The sequence below is a fragment of the Pipistrellus hanaki genome (assembly GCF_964339955.1).
Source record: "Pipistrellus hanaki genome assembly, chromosome: 2".
NCBI classification, from domain to species: Eukaryota; Metazoa; Chordata; class Mammalia; order Chiroptera; family Vespertilionidae; genus Pipistrellus; species Pipistrellus hanaki.
This window is the reverse complement of record NC_140504.1, coordinates 61,134,681-61,160,440: the sequence shown is the minus strand read 5'-3', so window position 1 is coordinate 61,160,440 and position 25,760 is coordinate 61,134,681. Positions and strand designations below refer to the sequence as shown.

General features: G+C 41.7%; 2 protein-coding genes across 6 annotated transcripts in view; both read right to left on the bottom strand.

Moving 5' to 3' along the window:
• Positions 1 to 16,546, bottom strand: part of CFAP44 (cilia and flagella associated protein 44) — a 119,489-nt gene extending 102,943 nt beyond the window's left edge. Inside the window, exons 1-6 of the mRNA XM_084873970.1 lie at positions 16,458 to 16,546; positions 10,374 to 10,512; positions 8,060 to 8,164; positions 6,953 to 7,102; positions 6,317 to 6,476; positions 4,008 to 4,170 (exon numbers count right to left, since the gene is read on the bottom strand). Of these exons, the coding sequence (XP_084730096.1) occupies positions 4,008 to 4,170; positions 6,317 to 6,476; positions 6,953 to 7,102; positions 8,060 to 8,159 (573 nt within the window). The 5' untranslated portion in view covers positions 8,160 to 8,164; positions 10,374 to 10,512; positions 16,458 to 16,546. The remainder of the gene's footprint in view (positions 1 to 4,007; positions 4,171 to 6,316; positions 6,477 to 6,952; positions 7,103 to 8,059; positions 8,165 to 10,373; positions 10,513 to 16,457) is intronic.
• Positions 16,547 to 21,320: 4,774 nt separating this feature from the next.
• SPICE1 (spindle and centriole associated protein 1) overlaps positions 21,321 to 25,760 on the bottom strand; it is a 55,608-nt gene continuing 51,168 nt past the window's right edge. For all 5 annotated transcript variants that reach the window (XM_084873975.1, XM_084873978.1, XM_084873976.1 and 2 more), the window contains 3 exons: positions 25,223 to 25,325; positions 24,159 to 24,246; positions 21,321 to 22,763 (listed from right to left, as the gene is read on the bottom strand). In XM_084873975.1, coding sequence (XP_084730101.1) covers positions 22,710 to 22,763; positions 24,159 to 24,246; positions 25,223 to 25,325 — 245 coding nt within the window. In that variant the 3' untranslated portion in view covers positions 21,321 to 22,709. The remainder of the gene's footprint in view (positions 22,764 to 24,158; positions 24,247 to 25,222; positions 25,326 to 25,760) is intronic.

Genomic DNA, 25,760 nt, shown 5'->3' with positions numbered 1-25,760 from the left:
CCCACTGTATGGAAGAACATATTAGCTAATCACACATCCAATAAAGGGTTAATATACAAAATATGTAAGGAACTCATACAACTTAACAAAAGAAAGATAAACAATCCAATTAAAAACTGGACAAAGGACCTAAATAGACACTTCTCCAAAGTAAACATACCAATGGCCAAGAGACATATATAAAAATGCTCAAAGTCACTGATCATGAAAGATGAAAATTAAAATGACATGAGGTATAACCTCACACCTATGAGAATGGCCACCATCAACAAATCAACAAATGACAAGTGCTAGCAAAGTTGTGGAGAAAGTGGACCCCTAGTACACTGCTGATGGAAATGCAAACTAATGCAGTCATTATGGAAAACAATACGAAGCTTCCTCAAGAAATTAAATATGGAACTGCCATTTGACCCAGTAATCTTGAGATATATTTCTAGAAGTGGAGCACCAATCAGAAAGAATATATGCACCCCTATGTTCATAGCAGCACAATTTGCAATAGCTAATATCTGAAAACAGCCCAAGTGGTACTTTTATACCATTGAATGCTATGCAGCAGTAAAAACAGAAGGATCTCTTACCCTTTGAGCCAGCATGGAGGGACCTGGAGAGTATTATGCTAAGTGAAATAAGTCAGTCAGAGAAGTATCACATGATCTTACTCATATAAAGAATCTAATGAACAAAATAAATTGATGAACAAAACAGATCCAGAGACCTAGAAGCATGGAGCAGACTGTCGAGTTTCAGAGGGAAGATGGGGATGGGTGGGTGGAAAAAGATTAATCAAAGAACATGTATGCTTGTATGCATAACCCATGGACATGGGTGTGAGCTGGAGCGGGTCAACAGGGGAAAAAAAAGGGAACATCTGTATTACTTTCAACAATAAAGATAAAAACTTTTTTTTAATGATGTTGACCTGTGCAGTGGAGGCAAAGCCCCCCTGTTCTGTCCAGCACACTCACTCGGAAAGCACCCGTGGGAACACGGCTGCTGGAGTCCAGGAGGTGAGGATTACAATTAGAGCATTCCTCTAACTACTGACTTCTGACCAAATTATTGGGTAACAAAACAGAAAGACAAAAATTTCAAAACTATTGTGGGCCAAAAAGTGATAGAGATATAAGGGATCGTTAGATGTTGCTCAGTATTCTGTAGATGGTGTGGACTCAGGGCTCACGATACCTCAGGATGGCCTCTGACTGACTCCCTCCACAGAACCCAAGACCCTCACATCTGGGCCCGTCAATATTTGCACACAGCTGGTGCCACAGTATCATGTACTTGTATACATCTAATTTTTGGAGATTTGCTTTTTAATATGGTTTTGTCTCTTTAGATGGATTTTTAATTCTTTGAATTCATAGAGGTCATGAACCCTTCTTCATTTAAATCCCTGCATGTTCTGAGTAGTGTTGGCCAATGAATGTTATATAATAAACTAGAGACTTGGTGCACAAATTCGTGCATGGGTAGGGTCCTGGGGCCTGGGGGGGAGGGGGCTGCTAGCCAGCCAAGGGGAGGGACCACACAAGGTTGGCTGTAGAAGCACACTGACCACCAGGAGGCAGCTCCTGCATTGAGCACCTGCTGCCTGGTGGTCAGTGCACATCATAGTGACTGGTCCAGTTGTTCCAGTTGTTTGGTCCTAATGGCCATTTAGGCTTTTATATATATAGATTATTGCTGAATTTACTAATTAGCCTTATAACAAATTCCCTGAGGACAGGGACTTTATCTTGTATACATGCTATGTATAGGTACATGATCAAGTCAGAAATAAAAGTGAGATTATCTTTCATGCTTCTGTCTCACTGTATCCTGTTTCCATAGCCAATCTAAGTGCTATCTGTGGGCCTCAGGCTTTCCTTACCTTCTCCATTCCCACTGCCAACTCTCAGCTTCACTCTTCAGATCAAGAATCTTCACAATAGTTGTCAATGGGAGAGGGGTGGGTGAAAAGGGTGAAGGGATTTAGAAGTATAGATTGGTAGTTATAGAATAGTCACAGGGATATAAATTATAGTACAGGGAATCCTATATAATAAAGAGATAATATGAAAATTGACCCTCACACTGTCATACAAGATGGCCGCTCCATGTGGTCAAAGATGGCCACCACAAGATGGTCAGCAAAGGAGGGTAGTTGTGGGTGATCAGGCCAGTAGGGGAGGGCAATTAGGGGCAACCAGGCCATCAGGGGAGGGCAGTTGGGGGCGATTGGGACAGCAGGGGAGAGCAGTTGGGGGAGACTGGGCCTACAGGGGAGAGCAGTTAGGGGCAACCAGGCCAACAAGGGAGTGCAGTTGGGGGTGATCGGGCTGGCAGGGGAGCAGTTAAGTATTGATAAGGCTGGCAGGGGAGTGATCAGGCAGGCAGCCAGGCAAGCAGTTAGGAGCCAGCAGTCCCAGATTTGAGAGGGATGTCCGACTGCCCGTTTAGGGATGTCTGATCCCTGTGGGATCAGGCCTAAACCAGCAGTCAGACATCTCCCAAGGGGTCCCAGATTGGAGAGGGTGCAGGCTGGGCTGAGGAACACCCCCTCCCTCAGTGCACAAATTTCACGCACCAGGCCTCTATTATAGTCAATAATATTGTAATACTGTGTATGGTGTCAGATGGGTACTAGGTTTATCAGGATGATCACTTTGAAAGGTATATAAATGTCTAATCACAGGGTTGTACACCTGGAATTAATATGATATTGTATATCAATGGTAATTTAAAAATAAAAAAAATAAAAATTTTAAAGAGAATCTTCTAAAGCTCCATACTCACCTCCACTTGTAATCTCAATGTCCTATTAGGTCTGGTCTACCCCCTGCTAGGTTGGCCCAGTCTCAGCCTCCTGCTGGGACTCCTCTGCCTCCGCAGGTGCTGTGAAGTGGGCCCTGCACCTGTCAGTTCCATCCTGCCTACTCACCTCCCACAGGCAGGGCAAGGGCAGGGCAGACTTGTGCTTGGATCACGATCTTTCTAGAAATGCTCTCATAAAGAACTACTGCTGTGTGAGCCCCAAACCTGGTTCCTCCTCCCTCCCCTCATTGCCTCACACAGCATAATCGAACAGATGCTCCTCACAAGAGGCAAAAGACACCAAGGAGCGCCCCTCAAGCTGTGTTACTGATAAGAGCATATCTAGGAACACCTGCTTCTAAGGAGCACGGAGTAGAAAATAGCCAAGGGACACATTTCATCAAGGGGCCAATGGCCATGAAGGGGTCACATAAGATCTAGTTCAAAGGGTGTTCTCCAGATTCATCCCCCAGAGAGCTGGAGCTCACTTCAGTAAAGGCAGCTTCCATGAGGGGTGGGCAGAGAAGACAGCAGAAGTTTGGCTTCAAAGAAAGGATCAAAACAAAAGTGGGTAAAGAGGCTGCGTGGAAGGGAGGGGCCCTTGAAAATGAGAACCAGTGGATTCGGAATGCTTTGATGCTGAGGATGAGGAGCCTAAGGAAGCAGCAGCTGATGCTATGAGAAAGATGACTGATGGGGACAGACAGCTGAGCAGAAGGAAGAGACAGACTCCCAGTCACACACAAATCTGGAAGTTTTGTCATGGGCTGGAAAGTATTGAATGTATATCTATACTTCACCTCCAAGTGTTCAATTAGATACTTGCATCTCTCTGGCATTTATCTCTATTTGTTATTTGAATTATCATTTGTGTTATGCATTCCACTATTTTTGCAGAATAGCAACAGAGCATTCAATGGGGAAAGACCTGCGTGATCATGGGGAAGTCACTGAACCTCCATAAGCCCCAGATTCCTTGTCTGAAAAGTGGGATGATAATATTATTAATGAAACAATATTGCACAGAGATGCCATCCATGAAAGCTGTGGTTGGAGTCACTGAATTGAGAATGCCTTGGAATGAAGATTGCTGTGCCTCTCACGTGACCCCACAAGGCTGCACGTGGTGTTGGCACTTCCCTGGCTGGACCACAGAACAATGAATCAAAAAAGATGGATTTTTTCCTAAGTTACTGAAGGCATACCCCGATGACACCAATTCCTGCACCACCAACACTTCGCAGGTACATCTGTTCCTTGGTTTTCAAATCCAGAAAGATCAGCTGGTTCCCGGCGATGTACAGGACAGTCTGGCTGTCCAGAAGCTGTAGGTTGGCCCGCTTTTTGCAGTCGTAGCCAAAGGAATGTCTGAAGAGAAACTGCTAAGGAAAAGAAGTAACACGATAGAACCATCCTAGAGACAAGAAAAGTGACATGAAATAAATATATTTTTTTAAATCCATGTTCTTGGGTAAAGATTTGGGGTTGACATAGTTGAATTTCACTCTGAAACTCAGAATTTTTTTTTAATCTATTTCTAATGCAATTTGTTCTTAAATTAGGTGGGGGGAAAAATCCTCAAACTCTGATTTAGATAACATTTTAAATATCTTAGGGAATTCATTAGAAGCTTGTCAAAGTGCATAAGCCCAAGCCCCTCTGCACATGATTATAAGTCAAGAAAGTTATCAGAATATAACCGGGACTAATAATTAGTGACTCTCCATTTGCAAACATAGACTCTCCACATGCCATCCCATTTGCAAACATAGGCTAGGAGAATGCTGAGAGCATAACTTTTGTCAGTAATTTATCCAAAGACAAGACAAAACAAAACAATACAAACAAAAAAAACAAAAAAACACAACACCAAAAATCCCAAACAACAAGCACTCAAGAGAGAGAACTCCAGGTTATGAGATTCAAGGTGAAATTCGTTTTAGTTATTTCTGGGATGGAAACAGAGTTAGAAACTATATCAACATGTTGTATCTCTATGTAAAAAGCAAAACTGAGTCAGGAGGTACACCACCCTACCACTGCAAGCACACCTTTCATGAGAGGCCAGTCCGTGATCTAGGCCATCCATGTGGACATAACCACTGCCCATTTGAAGGCTAAGGACCTCCCAGGAAACCATCTCCTAACTATCTGCCTTGCAAACCTAACACCATAAAGCGATGTAAACACTAAACCCCCTTGTCAGTCATCCCCACCCTGACATTTCTTCACAGTTTGTTATGCCCCAGTCCAATTAAAACTTGTTCTTTTGTGTCCCACTTTTTCAGGGTTGTCTTCTTAGAAAACTCATCTCCTATTTATATATATAAAACCCTAATATACAAAGAGACCTAACAGCAGAACAACTGAATAACCAAACAACCGAACAACCAGTCACTCTGACATTCACTGACCAATATCAACATGTTGTATCTCTATGTAAAAAGCAAAACTGAGTCAGGAGGTACACCACCCTACCACTGTAAGCACACCTTTCATGAGAGGCCAGTCCGTGATCTAGGCCATCCATGTGGACATAACCACTGCCCATTTGAAGGCTAAGGACCTCCCAGGAAACCATCCCAGGGTGCATGCAGAACATGGCAGGCATCAGAAGTGATGGGATGGTGGAGCAGGGGAAGTGGGGGGGAAGGGGGGTGGGCGCCAGACCAAGGCGGAGCACCAGTCGCTGTCATCAGGGCGAGCCTCTGGTGGTTACTGAAAATTCTTTGCTACCGCACGCACCGTGGTCTCACTGTCACCTGCTGCCAGCGCTGGCCCTGCTCACTACAACCAGCGCCAGAGCTGCCACTTGCACCCACTGCCAGCGCCTGGCACTGGTCCCAATCACTGGGCACCATCAGTGGGTGCAAGCAGCAACTGCCGGCCCTGATCACCCCTGAGGGCTTCTCCACCTCCTCCTTCTCCAGAGGGGCAATCGGGGCAGTAGCTGCTACTGGCACCACTTGCATCTTCTGCTGGCGCCAGCCCCAATCACTCTGTGCCTTCGTCAGCAGGTGTGAGCGGGGCAGACAGGGCACCAGGGGCAGTAACTTATTGGCTGAGGAGGTGAAAGGGGTGAGAGGCTTTCTGCTCCCCTGCACACCATGTCTCACGGAAGAAAGCTGGTAAAGCATCATTTCTCCATACGGTTACTTGGTATCAAACAAAAGCTTAGTTTAAATTAAGATCATGCATTTCTAAGATTCTAAGGGCCAAGCTTCTTAGAAGTACCTAAGATAGGGGTTGGCAAACTTTTCCTTAAAGGGCCAGGTAGTAAATACTTTAGGCTTTGTGGGCCAGATGGGCTCTCCTGTAACTATTTGATTCTGGCCTTACAGTGTGATGGCAGCCATAGACAAAATGTAAATGAATGAATGTGCCTATGTTCCAATAAAACTTTATTTAGGAAAACAGGTGGGAGGCCAGATTTGGTTCGTGGGGCTGTAGTTTGCCAACCCCTGACCTAAGAAGCTGAAATGCCAAGTATACGATATGTAACTGAAGTGGATACACAAGTATGATAAGTTCCAGTGGTATGTCTGAATGCGGAGTCACAAAAGGCATGGAAACCATATCCGTATAATCGTAAAAGAAGCTGTCTGATATTTTCTTCTTAACTTCCTCTTCTGCCTCTTCTGGAGCTGAATCAGAGGTATCCATAAACCGAGAGTCTAAAAAATTAAAATATTATAGCTCAGAAGAGTGTTTGGTGAAACCTGGCCCACAATACTCTAGCAGTAAGTACCACTACTGGCCTGAACACAGGCTGCCACTCACCAGAGAAAGAACCGGCATGCCTGTGTGCATTGGGCGAAAGCCAAGCTTGGCTCATGATTCTCGGTCTCAAAGAGCACCTCCCAATCAGTTCCAAGGGAGAGTTACTGTCATGGATCTAGGGTAGATCACTGCTTAGACCATCCCACTCTCTAGAAGTCAGGGCGGAAGCACTCTCTCTGTGAGCCTCAGAGATGGAGAATACACCCCCAGAGCTACTAACCCACCGTACTGTATATGTCCCATGCTTCTCCTTTGGCCACCTTTACATATCCTGCAGATTTTTCTTTCTATGGATTTACTAGTCTTTCTGTTCAATTTGGGCAATTTATCTTTAAAACAGTGGCAATTACTGATACAAAACTAATAATACCTCTAGTGGTTTCCTTGTAATAATCTTGAAAGGTACTGGAACTTCCTTCCCAATCTTCCTCTTCTGATTCCTCATCCTCTAAATATGATTCTCCGCCTTCAGACAATGTTTCATCTGTGTCTTCTAAGAGTCTATCTTCTTTTGTAATAGCTATTAAAAATAATTTGTTTTAATAACTTCTAAATTTTAATTAAACATTTTATTTTCAAAGTGGATACTACTTCCAATTTATTTGTGCTCTAAAGTTAATAAATTTTAATACTCAAAATTTTCTAGAAAAATCGTTTTATTTGGTCATTCTTGTAACTTTACACACACATAAAAAAAGCCTTTCTTGTGAATTAATCTCCATTTTCACTTCATTTTCAGTCTATTTCCCATAACAGCATACTTATAAGAAATAAAAGATGTTTTTAAAAAGACTGGCTAGTGTGCTAACATTAATTCAATTCTTTTTTTGCCAATATATTATTAATATATAGTTGTTTATTCATATATAGTTGTTTCAGAAATTATTATATACTAGAGGCCTTTTGCATGAAGATTTGTGCAATAGGCCTTCCTTCCCCTGGCTGCCGGCACTGGTTTTCCTCCAGCACCCAGGACCTGGGCCGCAGCAGAGTAAAGCCTTCAGCTTTCAGTGGAGCCAAGGCTTCAGCCTTTAGGCTTGGCTCCAGCTACAGCAGTCTTCAGTCTTCAGTCTTCACTCCATGTCTGCATATGCAAATTAACCCACCATCTTTGTTGGGTTAATTTACATACTCACTACTGATTGGCTAGTGGGCATCATGGAGGTATGGTCAATTTGCATCTTTCTCTTTTATTAGTGTAGATATCCTTAACTTTTCACAGTTACTTAGTTAATATTATAATACATAATATTTTGTTTCTATATTTATTTTAGAGAGGAAGGAAGGAGAGTTGTCTATGTGCCAGGAGTTGGCGATAAAAGGATTAAAACACAGGCTCTGCTCTTCGAGGACTAAGGGTTTAGGAAGTTCAACACGTAAACCATTCCTGTTGTGTAAACTTAGGTACGCACTCCTTAAAATTATTTTAGTTAGATTTAATAATCCAACACCAAGTGAATGTATAACCTTTACTTACATCTTGAAAAAGTTTTTGAGGACTCCCGAGATCGACTTCCACTGCTCTTTGACCTCTCTGATCTCCCCATCTCAGTATCTTGATCATCTGGCTCTGTCATTTTCTCTGTAAGTGCAACAGTGAGACAGGGAAAGGGTTAAAGCTGTAAGACAGAAACCATTTGTAGGTTTTCCCCCTAACAAATTCCACAAGTACCAGACACCAAGTGTGTGATAACAATCCTCCTTCTACGTGGCGTCCTAGAACACTTCACCAGCCGGGGGCATGCCACCTTCAGAAACCCCTGCAGAACAGCAAATAGAGGCCCATGTTCCCTCTCTCCAGGCAAACTTCTCACCGTGCTGCCCTCTGGTTTCCAAAGGTCCACAGGGATACACCCCCCAAGTCCATCTTGTCCCTAAATGTTCCACCATTAAAATGAGCCCTCTGCCAGCTTCCTATAGTTCATATCCCCCTCTTCCTCTTCCCATCATTGAGTTACCCTAGTGTTACTAATCAATTTCAGTTTAAAAATATTTGTTGAGGGGCACTACCATGTGCCAAGTCTTACGTTAGACACTAACTTATCGCATTGAATTAAGGAGAGTGACCCCTAACTTTGTGGAGCTTGTTTAGAAAGATAGATATTTTAAAAAAACATTGAAATGTAATAAATCCTACAAAAAGGAGAGAATGGGGTGTTGTGGACATATTATTGTATATACCAAGAAGATTAAGCCATGTCTGGGGATTAAGGAAGAGTTGCTTACAACCACAGGTGATGAGTAGTAGTTGGCCATGCTTAGAAAGGAAAGGAGTATGTTGGGCAGATAGAACTTCAGAGAGAGGGCTGTGTCTGTGAACGGCAGAAAGTAGTCTATTGGCCAGAGTAGGACAGTGAAAGAGACACTGAAGAGGAGGCAGGTGGCAGATCATGAAACTGTCTCCAAGCTTTGCTAAGGAATTGGGAACTTCTAAGTTAATTGAAAGCCCATGAAGGATTTTAAGGAGATGGGTGTCTCTTGTCTTCTCTCTGTTGCAGCTCTTCATGTGAAAACACCTTCTAGACCTCCCTTCTAAGTCCTTCACTTTTCCACACAATCTTCTGGGACATGGCTGGCAAGTAGTTCTATTTGGATCATACTTATTGTTAGATTCAGGTTTAAATCCCAGTTCTGCCACATAACTAGCTAATTAAACTTTACACCAATTCCTCCAACTGTAAAATGAAAACGAAGAAAAAGCTAACTTATAAGGCTTGCCAGGAGAATTAACTGAACTCGTGTATCATTATACCTCCCTTGTCACTAAAGAAAGACTAGTATGCTAAAGCAGATGTGATACATATACCGCCTGATCAGTGGGGAGTGCTGCCACCTCCCTTCATCTGGACATTAGGTTCATTCCAGATGTTTTCTTGCAGTGACATCACAATGATGCTGTCTCTTGATTTGGGGGACAATACTATATTTCCCAAATGTTTTTACTATAAACGATTATCAAGAAACATGTGTCCAAGATGATACTCATTTTATTAAATGTGTGTTTAATACCTTGAAGTCATTTTTCTGGGTTACCAATATGATGTTTTACCTTTTAAAGAAAAAGAAAAAAAAAAAGAGAGAGAGAGTTTTTTTTTCCTTTTCTCTTTTTGGTTGTTGTTCTCTCCTTCCTTCCTTATTTTCTCTCACTGGATTGTAGAATATGTGTAGAATATATAAAAATCAAATGACAGAAAAGTTTTAAGTAGCAAGAGCATTTAAACTCCAAATTCTATCATCCAAACTTGTTTCTTCAAGTTTGGCTACACAGGCTTGCTTTCTGTGTTTATATAAGTCACTGATTTAAAAATAATTAATGATGATAAATTTAAAAAATAATTGGCAATGTCAGTTATTGCAGCTTGGTTACAGATTGTCTTGTACTTAGGTAAACTTGTTCAGATAGCCACAAACATACTTAAATGCTGTTTTCTTCCTTGCTTTCAAGGTTCTCCATAATTTAAATCAATTCAGTTCCCAAAATTGAGCATATTTATATACAAACTAGAGGCCTGATGCATATAATTCATGCAAGGGCCTTGGCCCCCTGCCACCACCGTGGCTGCTGCTGCCCCAGCCCCTACCTGCCACCCGCCACCACGGGAGGGGGGAGGGAGGGAAAAAGGGGGCCTCTGCTGCCTCTGTCTTGGCCCCTGCCCACCACGGCTTTGTCTAGAAGGAAGGACGTCCGGAAGGACATTCGGTCTAATTAGCTTATTACGCTTTTATTTTTATAGATGGTTTTATGCTAAGCATGGAAAGGATACAGAGATGAGCAATAAAGAGCCCCTGACCTTAAACAGTTGTAATCTAAGAAGTAGAAATTGACAATTCTCTTTAAATATAGTCTCAGAATCAGCTTCTCTTCTAAATCACTGATCCAGACCCATCCGAGGTTGACCAGAACAGGACGGTCAGGGAATCATGATTGACCTGGGGACGACAGATAAAGATTTCCTTGATAAAAATTAACATTACAGTGTTGGCGAGAAACTAAACTACTCTTTAAGTTGCCATGATGCACGCCCCAAATAAGGAGAAAGATAGGCAATGGGCTTGCCAATCAAGCTGAACTAATGATTATTGTGAAGGTCTTCATGTTTTTGTCTGCAAGTGTCAATAACAATTTAGTCTATAAACATACTTAGGGTTCTATTGCTGTTGTACAAATTTAGCAGCTTAAAATTACACCTGTTCATTATCTCTTTGGTTGCTTTCTTGCTGGCTGTAAGCTAGGAACTGGTGGTCTAAGCTTCCACAGGCCACCTGCACTCTCTGGCTCATTACCCCCCAAAGCTAGCAATGGTAGGTCAAGTAGCTATCAGAGATTTAAACCTCATTTTCTTTCCTATTTCCCACCAATGAGATCATTTCCTACCCTTTAGTCTTCTCTTTTCTAAATATATTTAACATACTATAATCAAATGTTAACTGGATATGTGTGTCCTATTTAATAAAATAGTAATATGCAAATTGACCATACCTCTGCCATACCCACAAGCCACGCCCACAAGCCAATCGGGAACAAATATGCAAATAAACCCAACAAAGATGGTTGTAGCCACAGAGAACAGGAGGAAGGCTTGAGTTTCCCCAGCAATGGAGGAAGCCAAGCTTTCTGCCTGCCCTTGCTGGTCTAGGCCTCCATTCAATGCTACAAAGTTTCAATTATGGAAGGTAAATAAATTCCAACAGAAATGGCTGCAGCCATGGAGCAACAGGAGGCTTGTCTCTGCTCCAGGCTACAAAGTTTCAATTGTAGAAGATACATAAATCCCAGATACCAGGGCCTCTGCTAGGGTTGCGAGGGGGCATGGCCAGCCTTCAACCAACTATTGGCCCCTGGTCCAGGCCACCCCACATCCCAAGGGAACCCCCACCCTGATCTGGGACACCCTTCAGGGAAAACCAGCTGGCCCCCACCCATGCACCAAGCCTCTATCCTATCTAATAAAAGAGTAATATGCAGATTGACCATCACTCCAACACAAAGATGGATGCCCCATGTGGTCAAAGATCTCGCCCCCATGTGGACACCAGATTGCCACCACAAGATGGCCAGCAGGGGAGGGCAGTTGGGAGGGACCATGCCTACAAGGAAGGGCAGTTGGGGGTAATCAAGCCCACAGGGGAGGGCAGTTAGGGGTGACCAGGTTGGCAGAAGAGGGAGGTTGGGAGTGACCAGGCCTGCAGGAAAGGGCAGTTGGGCGGAACCCAGGCCTGCAGGGGAGAGCACTTGGGGGGGTCCAGGCCTGCAGGGGAAGGCAGTTAGGGGTGACCAGGCATGCAGGGGAGGGAAGTTAGGAGTGACCAGGCCTGAAGGGGAGGGCAGTTAGAGGCAAATGGCCTGACAGGGGAGCAGTTAGGCATCAATCAGGCTGGCAGTAAAGTGGTTAGGGGATGATCAGCCTGGCAGGCAGAAGCAGTTAGGGAGGCAGACAGGTGAGCAGTTGGAGCCAACAGTCCTGGATTGTGAGAGGGATGTCTGACTGCCCGTTTAGGCCCAGTCCTTGCAATATTGGGCCTAAACAGGCAGTCAGACATCCCTGGAGGGGTCCCAGATTGGAGAGGATGCAGGCTGGGCTGAGGGACACACACCCCCTTCATGCACGAATTTCGTGCACTGGGCCTCTGGTATTCTAATAAAGAGCCTGTAAGACCTAATAAATTGGTGTCAAAAGTGCCATACTTTATTCTGTGCTACTATAAAGAATATGGTCTTTGCCCTGGCCAGTGTGGCTCAGTTGGGCATCATCCTATGCACCAAAAGGTTGTGAGTTTGATTCCCAGTCAAGGCATACGCCCAGGTTTCAGGCTCCAGTCCCTAGCAGGGTGCATGCAGGAGGCAGCCGATCAGTGTTTTGCTTACACATTGATGTTTCTCTCCTCTCTCTTTCTCCTTTCCTCTCTGTCTAAAAATTAATAAAAATATATTTTAAAAAAGAACATAGTTCTTAAGCAGCTACTATGTAAAGTTTACTACCATGTAAAAACTTTAATATTATAACCCAGTTAATGTCAGATTGTGTACAGTGTAAAAGGAAATGCTGGGACCCAGGACTTTACCTGGTGTTTTGAACTAATTCAAAATACTGAGATCCTTTCTTTGCTTTTCTGGATCATAAATATTGTCTGAAGAATTTGTAAAAAGCAGTTGAGCAGGTTGGGTGGGAGGGGCTCCTGAGCACCTGGAGATTAGCAGTACATAGCAGTTGGTGAACTGGTTTGGCTCAGTGGATGGAGTGTTGGCCTGCGAACTGAACGGTCCCAGGTTCAATTCTGGTCAAGGGCATCTACCTTGGTTATGAGCATATCCCCAGTGGAGGGTGTGCAGGAGGCAGCTGATCAATGTTTCTCTCCCACCAATGTTTCTGACTCTCTGTCCCTTTCCCTTCCTCTCTGAAAAAAAATCAATAAAATATACATATATTTTTTTAAAGAAATGGAATAGGGTGGTTTTTTGTTTTGTGTGTGTGTGTGTGTGTGTGTGTGTGTGTGTGTGTGTGTGTGTTTGGGGGGTGGTGTTTTGTTTTGTTTTGTTTTGTTTTGTTTTAGAATGAATGGATTGGGAAATTGTATTATAAACTGATGAAGCTTTGGAACCCAGACAGATTTATAAGTAAACTTCGTTTTATAAGTAAAATTGCGATGATACATTTTCTGGCAGTTATTGTATTAAATAAGATCTTTTATTTTATAGTTATCAATTCTAGCTGCACCTCAAAATCACTTGAAAAACTTTTTACTCCATTCCATTCTCGAGGTCTTGCTCCCTATGTAATCCTTTTGTGCAGCCAGGGATAAACACCAGGGTTAAGGTCCATGAGTTTATGTAAGGCATCTGGTAGATATTTAAAACTGGTAGTTATTTTTACTATAATTACTTCATATTCTCTCTAATACAGCTAGGCCCAATAAATACAATCATGGAAACTTCGGAGCTGAAAAAGATCTTACCCAGTGCAACCTCCACCCCTCACCCCCAATGTAAGCCACACATCTACAGCACGGAGCCCGGCACCATTGGAAAAGGAGTCTGGCGTGTTGGTCAGGCTGAGAGTATTGGTTAGAGTCAGACTGAATGGTTTGAAGTCAGGCTCTCCTCTTAACAGTCATGAGGTATGAAGTATTTAACTTCTCTGTGCCTCAGTGTTCTCCTCCATAGAGTGCAGTACCTGCTCCATAAGGTTGCTCTGAGATATCGAGTTAATACAGTACAGCTCTAAGAACAGCACATAGGCCCTTGGTAGGTAAAATGGCTGAATGGATGAATGTATCAATTCCTGAATAAATGAACAAATGAAGGGAAGGGCCATTGAAGCACAGTATCCTCCATCTTGTATAAAACTGCTGTTTGAATTCTCTGCTATTGTTAGATAGTCCCTTGTTCTGTAAACTCTGTTATTTTTAGACAGTCTCAATTCTATAAAATAACTTTCAGTTTGAATACTAGAAAAAGATAAAAACTTAACTATCTAACCTTGCAAGCTAGCCATCTCACATAATGGACTAATTACTGATAATAATTCCCATATTCTTATGCCAAATGTTTGTTCTTTATGTATCCAAGATTACAAACTGTCTGTAACAATAACTCACACAGCACTCTTTGTAATATCTGCAAACAAAAAAGCTCAAAAAGTATAAATACGAGAAACTTCCTGTGTGTGTTGCTCAGAGATTTGGAAGAGGTACCTCTCTCTGGGCCTCACGCAATCAACGATTCCTAATTAATTGGCTCAGTAAGGCATCTTGTACCTCACTCGCTGATTGACGACACAACACCATCAGCTTCCACTTTCACATTTCTGGTAAGAGGGTATGCACACCTATCAATGCTCAGCTCTAGTTCTTCGTCAGTTCATTTTATATTAAGCTGAAATCTTCCTCCCTGCAACTTGAATCTATTGGACCTTATTCTTCTGGGGATGGAGAACGAGTTTTTCTGTGTATCCTAGCCATTCAAATATGTGTGACTGGCTCACTTTTCTCCCCAGACCTTCTCTTTTCTCAACTAAAGCATCCCAGTTCTTTAAATTATTCCTCACTAACATGGCTTTAACTCTTTTTAGAATCTTGGTGGCTCAGGAAGTTACTTCCCAACACATCATCATATACAGACTCATCATAGTCAGTTTGTAACCAACTAGGATGACTAAGCCTTACTTGTGTCCTTAGCCAAGTCCTGTCTTATACAACTGAACTAGCTGGGTTTGGGAATCTATTTGCAACTATCTTAAATCCACTTTCATTAGATTCAGGCTTATTAGTCCAGCCTTTGGCGAATTCTGCTAACCAACTCATTTAGGTAGACTTTCAAGTTTTGAGTCAACCCTGAGGCAGTGTAAAGAAAAAGAGAATCAGTGGGGATGCTGCTGGAAAAAAATGTTATCTGGGAGCCAAATGAAAGGTTCCTCAAGGTGACGTTACTCGTATTCATTCACTAGAGTTCAGGGTTGGTCCTCCTTCTCACAACCTCAAACACAAGCTCAGCAGTGAACTGGAGCTGGTCATGCTAAGACCCATGGAGATGATTGCATAAAAACAAACACTCAGCATTTACAAGGGATAACACGGCCATGGAGATAATAATAGCTCGTGTTGTTGTTTTTTTAATGTTTTCCATGTGCCAAGCATAGTTCGAAGGATTCTACACACACAGTTTCATCTATTTCTCAAAATGACTCTGTCAGGTGCATTTTAAGGTGAAAAAGCAGAGCAGTTACTCTTTGAATACTTCCCTCTCACCCCATTGGTTTGCTAGTCCTGTTGCCATGGGTGCAGTTCTTAAGCCTTTCGAAGGCCTTTCCACCCCAGGTCTGGTCCTGCTGCTTCAGCTCCACCCACCACAGCTTCCTCCTGTCTCTCCCACCGCCAGTCCATTCCTTACACTGCCTCCTGTATTTCCAAAGCACAGCTTTTAATGTGCCCCTCTTCGTCTACAAAGCCTTAGGCTCCTCACTGCCACAGAATAAAAACTCAGACTCCTTGGCATGGCGCGAAGATCCATCATTTTAGGATTATAGCTCCTCTCTTGTCACTTCCCCACCCTTGTTTCTCCTACTCAAAAGTTTTAGTCCATGGCCACCTGGAACAAATCACAATCGACTGGACACTGACTACCTTTATACCACTGAATCTATTTGAATGAAAAAGTACCAATTGTGTACCATGTGTGACTCTGTGCTAAGCACTTTCCCTGCATTATCCTATTTAATTGTAACAAGAGCCCATGAGGTTAGCATTACCATCTTCCTTTTTAGAGATGAGAAAACTGAAGAGCAGAGGGTGGGGTGGGGTGGGGTGGGGTGGGGTGGGGTGGGGTGGGGTGGCTGCTTCACCTGAGAACCCAGGCATTTGCCCACCTGACTCTCAGCTGGGTCTGACTGGGACTCCCGCTGTCCCTGCATGAGCTCCTTACAGGCAGGAGGAACTGTGTCCGCTTTGTATCCAGCGTCCAGCTCCATGCCTGCCAAGGCTAGTCACTTCAAATGTATGTCGAACTGATCAGAGGGAGGACGGAGGACGAGGGAAAAAATCTAGGGCAGTGGTCGACAAACTCATTAGTCAACAGAGCCAAATATCAACAGTACGACGATTGAAATTTCTTTTCAGAGCCAAATTTCTTAAACTTCTTCTAACGCCACTTCTTCAAAATAGCCTTGCTCAGGGCCGTGGTATTTTGTGGAAGAGCCACACTCAAGGGGCCAAAGAGCCGCATGTGGCTCGCGAGTCGCAGTTTGCCGACCACGGGTCTGGGGTACACTGGTTCAGTCTAAGGGCAATCCAAGTGGGGTTCACTGCTCCCCCAACTCGCTAACAGATTTGGGGGGATGGGAAGTTGTGGGAATTGCCCAGCAGTCTGGGTCCAAACTTACCTAAGGCACCGACCCCACTCGACCGCACCGCTTAGTCCCCGCAGCCGCCCGAGGTCTCCGTTTACTGAGGTTACCGCGGCAACGCGGCCCCGCCCCCGGGGAGGAGCGGCCTGGAAGCGCATGCGCCGCGGAGGGTCTTTCTGGGGGAAATCGGGCTGCGGCGTCCCTGGGCCCGCGGTGTCCCTCGCCTTTAGCTCCCAGCAATTCCGTGGTCTGTGATTCAGGTGCAAAGCCAAGCAGAAAAGCCCAGCGTCCTACCAGTTTATTATTGTATCATTTACATAATTATTATAATTAGCCTAAGGATGGTTAAGCAGCTTGACTTTTGAATATTTTCAAAGTTCCTGCTAGTAATACGGAATGACCAAAAGATCCCTGGTGGTACCCTATCATCAGCAAAGATACTTCGGGAGGCTGTTTGGTTTGTTTTGTTTATTTAATTGCTTATTTTACACTGTGTTGTCTCTGTTGGCCTTTAAGAGCACATAGGATTGTACGCTGTGGGCTCCTTGGTGGCCGGACGCTGGGCGGTTGAGCAGTTTGCTCAAGGGCTTTGTGGTGCAACCAGAGCGGGAACTGATTTTTAAATACCTAAAGTTATTGATTACAACACGTTTTAAAATTGTGACAATGTGGCAATGATATGTGACAAAGAACTTTGTATCCAGAAAACAGAGAATTCATAATTCAATTAAAAAAAACTGCCTAATTTTTTTATTGATTTTATACAGAGAGGAAGAGAGGGGGATAGAGAATTAGAAACATCGATGAGAAACATTGATCAGCTGCTAACTGTACATCCCCCACTGGGGATGTACTCACAACTAAGGTACTTGCCCTTGACCAGAATCGAACCCGGAACCCTTCAGTCCGCAGGCGGATGCTCTATCCACTGAGCCAAATCGGTTTCGGCTACCTAATTTTTTTTAATGGGCAAGGGACTTTGCATGTTTCATTCACATCAGATCGATGAGTGATCAGTAAACTCATGGAAAGGTGCTTAACAGGAGACGGCTGGGAGGTGCACACCACAATCCCACAGCCCACACTCACTGAGTGGGTGACACTTTTTGAACTGCCAGCTCCACATGTGGAGGGATGTGGAGCAAGCGGGACTGCATACACTGCTGCTGGGGATGTAAAATGGCACAGCACTTTGGAAAAGCGTTTGGCAGGTTTTTTTTAAAAGTTAAATATATACCATGCCATTTCATATCCAAGGTCTTTACCCAAAATAAACAAAAACTTAAGTCTGTACAAAGCCTCACCTGGATAGCAGCTATATTTATAAGAGAAAAAAACTGGAAATGACCATTGACAGGTGAATGGATAAGTATACAATGGAATGCTACTCAGAAATTTAAAAAGGAAGAAACTAATACACCCAACTTGGGTGAATCTCAATTATAGTGAAAGAAAATAAACACAAAATAGTACATAGCGTGTGGTTCCCCTTATATAAAATGCAAACAAATCTATGATGGCCAAAAGTAAATCAGTGGTTGCCTAGGAGCAAAGGGAGGGATACACTGCAGAGATGAGAGGAATCTTTTGGAGATGATAGAAACGTGTCTTAATTGTGATACTAGTTTCGTGTATTTTTACAATTGCCAAAAGCCAATAAATTGTTCTCTTTAAATGGATATAGTTTACCATAGATTACTTCTCAATAAAATGGACAAGGAAAACATGGCTGGGTTTCATTTTATTTATTGACTTCCATAATGTTAGATAACAGCTTTCCAAAAACTTTATACCATGCATTTGTTGGTAACATTCAAGTGTTCTCTTTAGAAAGTATTCTTAAATATATATATTCTTACTATTATTAAACAGCATATCCAGAGTGTCTGAAAATTCAGAGAACATACAATAAAATTATTTTTAAAGAGCATGTTAGTTACATTTTCAAATAATATGTTCAATGTTTACTTCCATCCTCCAAACATCTTTTCAGGTGAAATACCCTGAAATTAAAAGTACTGTGTCCAATTGATAATCAGAGAAAAACAATTCACTACAGAATGTCTTTAAAAATCCAGAAACAAAGAAAGTGGTGTATTTATTTATACAGTTATCATTTCTGAACATTTGCTGTGAGTTTAGGTCCGTTTGTGTGTAATTTCACTTAATCCTCACAACTTTATAGGAAAAAAAATGTATTATCTGACTTCAAATGGGAAAGATGAGATTAATTTGTCCAAGGGAGAGCTCAAGTGGCAGAGATGGCATTTGAATCCAAGCCTTCCCATTGCAATTCTTGTGTCCTTAGCCACTGCACTATGTTAGTTCTTCCCTATAAGTTAGAAGGCCAATAATTACTTTAATAAGAGCTTCAAGTCCTTTACTTCTTACAAGCATTCTGACAGGGGCAATTCATTTTACCATTAGGGCTCAATTTCTTCATTTATAAGGGGGGAGGGGGGCATTTAACGGCTAACCATAGGTTTACTGTGAGAGTTAAATGAAATAATGGGGATACTGCAGCTTAGTACAGTGCCTGACAGAGTGATGGATCAATAAAAGACAGCCATTATTAGTATGGTGCTTCCAAGCCATACACACTGTAGGATGGCAGCATAGCACAGGCTTTGGAGAAAGACCGTCCCTGTTCCCATTCTAGTGCTACTCCCCTAGTGGATGACCTTGAGAGAGGACTCACCTCCATGCACCTCATCTGTAAAATAAGGATAATAGTACTTATCCCCATGGAGGTGTCATGAAGTCACGTAAAGTAGCTAAAACAGTGCCTGGCACTTAGTAAACAATAAATCATTATTAAATTCTGCTAACCCAAGTTACTTCACTATCTACAACTGTGAATTTAATAACTATTGATCTAGTTTTTCTCCAAGCTACAATTTGGAGAATTATAAGTATTATTAAAGTTTGGCAGGTGATTTAGCAGCTTTCTAATACATGTTGGAGAAGAAGTCAGATGTTATCCAAAACCTTGACTCTAAACACAAGTAATCTAAGTTTGGAATATTAAAAGTAAATATAAATGTAGTAAATGACAGCCAAATATAGCAGAGTTCACCTCTCAGCAATGCTATAGAACAATGGTTTCCAAATGTGAGTATGCATCAGAATCACAAAAAGAGTTTATTAAAACAGGCACCAGAGTTTCTGAGTAGGGCCCAGGAATTTCCATTTCTAACAAGTACCATCCTATCCTATATAATAAAAGGCTAATCTGCAAATTAATTGAACGGGGGAACAACTGGTCGAAGTGATGTGTGCTCACCACCAGGGGGCAGACACTCAACACAGGAGCTGCCCCCTGGTGGTCAGTGCACTCCCCCAGGGGGAGCACCATTCAGCCAGAAGGCGGGTTCAGGGCTGGAAAGTGCAGTGGTGGCAGGAGCCTTTCCCGCCTCCGTGGCAGTGCTAAGGATGTCTGACTGCTGGTTTGGGCCCACTCCCCACGAGAAGCAGGCCTAAGCCGGCAGTCAGATATCTCTAGGGGGCTCCCAGACTGCAAAATGCACAGGCCAGGCTGAGGTTCCCCCCAACCCCACCCCAGTGCACGAATTTTGTGCACCAGGCCTGTAGTTTCAGTATATTCAAGGTCAGTTCTGTTTGCACACTGTAAAAGAAATGTGCCAGGTGATGCTGCTGCTGATGCTGCTGACTAGGAGGTCAGACTTTGAGACCCACTGACGCAGTTGGCTCTGAAAGCTGATAAAGTAATTGACCTGTTAATTAAGTCCAGCCTGGTGTGGCTCAGTGATTGAGCATTGACCTATGAACAAGGTCACCAGGTTGTGGGCTCAACCCCCTAGTGGGGGGGCATTCAGGAGGCAGCTGATCAGTGATTTTCTCTCATCACTGATGTTTCTCTCTCTTTCTCCCTCTCCCTTCCTCTCTAAAATCAGTAATATATATATATTTTTTAATTGAACTGTTAATTAAAACCAAGCATGCACCAATTCAAGATTAGGGGACAATAAATGTATTTATAATGTTTCCGAAAGTTGGCTGTACACTGGAATCATCTTAGGTTTTAAAAAATACTGATGTTTGTGTCCTGACCCCAAAGATTCTAATTTACTTGATCTGTATTGAGACTTGAGCATTAGGAATTTTAGGAGGTCCCAGATGATTCTAATAGTAGCCAACGTTGAGAAGCACTGCTTTAGAAGGTCTAAGGAAAAAAGGCTCTTTTCTCTGTATCTGATATTCTTGCAGTTTTCTCAACCTACATTTGTAGCAAAGACATTGACAAGATGGATACTTAAGTGTCAGTCCAACAGTTTGCCAGTGAGCTGTGGTCAAATTTTTTGCAATCTTTCTCAACTCTGGCTTCACATTAAATCACTTTGAGTCTTTAAAATTAGCTGCCAAAGCCTCAACAAGACCTTGAGGTAGTCCATTTGGCAGTTTTTAAATGCTCCCAAAGTTAAGAATCATGGCTATTGAGGTTTACAAGAACATAAAGGGGAAGGGAGAATAAAGAGCCAACTAGTTGGAGAACAAGGAAAAGGCATGTCAAAAGAATGCATCCACTGCCCTAGCTAGTTTGGCTCAGTGGTTAGAGGGTAGGCCTGCGGACCAAAGGGTCCCAAATTGGATTCTAGTCAAGGACATGCACCCCAGTTGCAGGCTCCTCCCAGGCCCAGGCCCTAGTCAGGCAGGGTGTGTGCAAGAGGCAACTAATCGGTGTATGTCTCTCACATTGATGCTTTTCTCACATTGATTGCATTTCTTTCCCTCTCTCTTCCACTTTCTCTAAAAAACAATGGTAAAATGTCCTCAGGTGAGGATTAAAAAAAAAAAAAAAAAAAAAAAAAAAAGAATGCATTCACAAGCCAAGCAGGTAATTTGGCATTTCAGTAATATAAGGAATAACACTACAATGGATTGCTTCCCAGACAGGAATAGTGTATATTAAGTACTAAGTTTCAAAAAGTGTAATACTGATGGAAGAATCTGCAGTAATGCAAATGAATACAGATGACTTAATGAAAATGAGATTAATGATACCAGAAGAAAATAATATTGTTATTGGCCACACAACAATGAAGCCCAAATGAAAGCTGCACAGGACACTTTCTAGAACAGCAACGCAGGAGAAGGGAAGGTGTTCACCTGAGAACGTTCCCCAGTGCGCAGCCTCCATATGCCTCCCCCACCCCGAACCACCTCACTTAGGTTGAAAATTCCTGTTATACAGCCAAGGGGCAGAGATAATTCAAAAACCAAGTTTAAAACAGAAACCAATGTCTGAGAGCCAACCAGGTGCCCTGAAGAAAGACCTACCAAGAGTGCTTAGTAGACTCAGGGCTGGGAAAATGGACAGCAATGTTTTGTACTCAATTCTGTTCCAAACACTAAATATACAAATCAATCAGAGTCACTACATTTAGACATTTGAGCTCTATGATCATTATTTATTTTTTGTACATTACCATTATTGATGACACTTTCTCATTTAAAGATTATATAAGAAGTTTATAATACATAGTCACTCTTACCTGCTGAAGCAAATATAAACAAATACTCCCATGTCTGCTTTTGGAAGTAATAATAGCAGAAAAAGTAATAGCCTACAGAGACTTCCCAAAAATAAAAAACTAAATGGGGTTTTCTGAAAGCCAGACTTTAATCACATAAAGGCATTTTATTGTAAGTTATATGCAAAGCAACTAAGTTCTTCAGAAAATAAAAATTAAATAGATCAACATTTAAGATATACTAGACCAAAAAAACCTGAATAAATATGATAAAGGTAATAATATATTACTCAAGAAAACCTTAAGTTAGAGCATCAGCCCACAGACCAAAGGGTCACAGGTTCAATTCCCGGCCAAGGGCACACGTCCTGGTGGCAGGTTTGATCACCACCCTCCGCAAAGCATGAGCAGGAGGCAACACTCCACGTGCCTCTCTGGCGTTCTCTCCCCTCTACTCCCTCCCTTCCATCCTCTCTAAAAAAATAATCACTGGGCAGAATATCCTCAGGTGAGGATTAAAAAAAAGAAAGAAAAAAAAAAGTACTTAGGAAATTACTGGAATATGAAACTTTAATTTCCCTATAGTCAAAATTTTATTTGCAGGAGGTTGCAGGTTGGTTAGTTGTTGGCAATCTGTTTGAAAGGTCAAAAATAAAATAATTGCTTTGTTTCTTTGTTCTATTTGTATTAAGTCATAAGATCCTTGTAGGATTTAGTTGAAAGGACAAACACTTGAAAGCAGGGAAAGTGGCTCAAGAATATGCCACTGAAAACAAACTGTCAAACTTGACCTCATTTATGACACGTGGGTGGAGAGGGCAAACCAGCCTTCTTCATTTTGTTTCTCAATCTGTTGAACAAAGAAGCAAAAACGATTTAGAAAGTAATCAGAAACAGGAGACATTCAAGTACGTAGAATCCAAGTTACCCTATGTCACTGGCACTAAAAATTAAATTGCTACTGGCAATTTTTATTTCTAACTGACATTCATAAATAACGATCCCCTCATCAACTGGTATCCTTTTTTATTTAGGAGACCTAATTTTTTTAAAAGATAAATCCAGTATTTTATGCAAATCATATATATGAAACTTTAAAAAATAAGTTATTTGATCTTGTAAATTAAATCTTAATAAATTCCAGAAATTAAGAGTAAATTATACAAAATAGTTTAAAGCTTTTTTAGAATAAACAGCAAAGGACACAACTAGTGTTGGACAATTGAGATATCTGAGCCTATCAATTAATTATGGCTGCAAATATTCAGTTTATTGAAACATTCACTATTTAGTCTAATTACTAAAGTTAGTAATAAGAATAGCAAAGAAGATTTTTCCCTGTATCAGAGAGCTGTTAGCTCAAGTTTGCAAATGTAATGTTTATGATTTAAAGATATTCTCACAATTTGCTATGACTAAACACTCCGAGGAACTATCTTTTGCTGTACTACCAACACAGAAAAATGCCTTTTGCAAAAAAAATTGCATATATTGTAAGATGTTTTCTTTCTATACAATCCTGTAGTAAATCAGAACACATGAAAAATATGTAAGACTTGTTTTACTCTTGTGGATTTACCCTGGGACACCTCAGATGTGGCACACCAGGGTAAAATGACATGGAAAGTGAGCCCCCAGGGCTGACCATCCCAAGCCCCACGCCGCCACCACCAGGACTGGGAACCAGCATGTCAGTATACCTACGAGGCACTCAAGGCACACCTTCGAGGCCTGCCACACTATTTGGGAAGCTTTGCCTAGAGCCAGTAATTTCTAGTCTTTAAAGATTATTAAAATCCTATTGAATTTTCTTACTCCTTAGTTATCCTAGAAAACAAAAGAAGTATATGGCTTATTTGTCTTTCTAATGAAGGTAAATTAATATGTCTTTTCTTCTCAAATTTTTATATCATCATTAGGATAGCATAAATAATAATAGAGAATGGAAATCACTGCCCACCTATTATGGCTCAGTTGGTTGAGCATTGATTCAGACACCAGGTCACTGGTTTGATTCCCCCAGGAGACATGCCCGGATTTGGGGCTTGATCCCCAGTAGGGGGTGTTTCTCTCTCATAGATGTTTCTGTCTCTCTGTCTCTCCCTGAAATCTCTTCTACCATTACAGTATCACAATAACATGGAAATTACAATAACACAAAAAAATGGAAATCGCTAAATACAGCCACCCTTTACCCTTGCCCTCCTGCCCCATACACATTTTGCAATTACATTTTATCTTATACCTTTGCTCTTGGATTAACAGGTGTGAATCGCCCACTTCCTGAGGTGGCATTTAATGGAGAACAAGAATTACTAGATGCTCCTGAAGATCTATTTGTGAGGAATAAAAGGGAGAGAGTAATCTGTCATTATTACTCTTCGAAAATTATGTAAGACTGACAATTATCAATACTGGCACAAGCTTGAAAAAGTATGGCTGACTTCAATCCAAAGAAGGTAAGTTATTTGCAATATACTTTCACCAACCTAAGTCTTTTTAAAAAATTAATAGGCTTTCCTTTTTTAGAGTTATTTTAGATTTACAGAAAGACTCAGTATAAATTTCCAAGAGTTCCAATATATTTTTCAACTCCTCCTCCCAGTTTCCCCTTTTATTAACACCTCATACCAGTGTGGCGCATTTGTTACAATTGTAACATTGATACATTATTATTAACGAAATCTATTGTTTACATTAGGGGCCATGCATCATGTTATACATTCACAGGTTTTGACAAATGTACAATATCATATACCCACCATTACAGTATCACACTAACACGTTTTTAACATTTAAGGGGGAAAGGATGTGCAGGGGTGAAGAAGCCCCAGGTAGTGGAAGAGTAACAAGACCTGGAGGATACAGTGTAACAGCAGGCATGCAGTGAAGACAGAAAGCTAGGTGAGTCCATCCCTAGTGTCACCCTGTATCAACATGTGACACATACAGGCAAATCACACAGCTAGCTCTATGAACTTCAGTTTCATTTTAATATGGAGGAAAATATCAGTGGTTAATTTACCCACCCTGTCACATAGTATCACCCCTATAGCATCCTATATATGTGCTGTTATCCCATTTTTGTTTTTCAATAGCCAATTCATGCTTTCTACTTAATGAAGGCTTGTTCCTCAAGCTTCTCCTTCCCCCCAGAATTCTCCTCGCGACGACTTTATTTTCATCAATGAGTCTGCCTGAACCTAAGTCAGATATCATGCACTTCCTTTTCTCATAAAGAGAATAAAACACATACCATATTCTTGATTTTTATTTTTTTTTTAAAGTAACTTCACATTGTAACCCTACCTTCTTGTATTTATTCCACCGATAGGAGAGACAGTGCTGCATTTCGAGGTATCTGGGGCTTCTGCTCCTGGGACAGATACTTCAATTGTCCTCTTTCCTCCTTCTAAAATATAAAAATAAACATTACTTCATTACCTTTCATTAAAATTAAAAATTTAAATGTAACGATTTCTGTCTGACTGCAGATTTCAATTTTATAAATTTGGAGGTTCTTTCTATATTTTTATCATTAGGGTCCACAGATACACTTGAAGGAATTTTTTTTTAAATGAGCTGTGAGAAAAAACTAGTGTCAGTTCAGTAGCATGCCAGTCATAGAGAGCCAGAATCTTCAGACAAGGGTTATCATGTCAGATCTGGAAGTGAAAAACAGAAGTTAAGAGCTAGCCTTAAAGATCTTGAGATATTTGTCAAAAGCAGCTTATCTAAAGTTTTCCCCCAAAAAAGAAAAAAAAATATCTGAAGTCTTTCAGTAAATTTTTAAATCTTCTAAATCTTTTACATTACTCTTACTGAAGACTTTTAAATAGATGAAGAG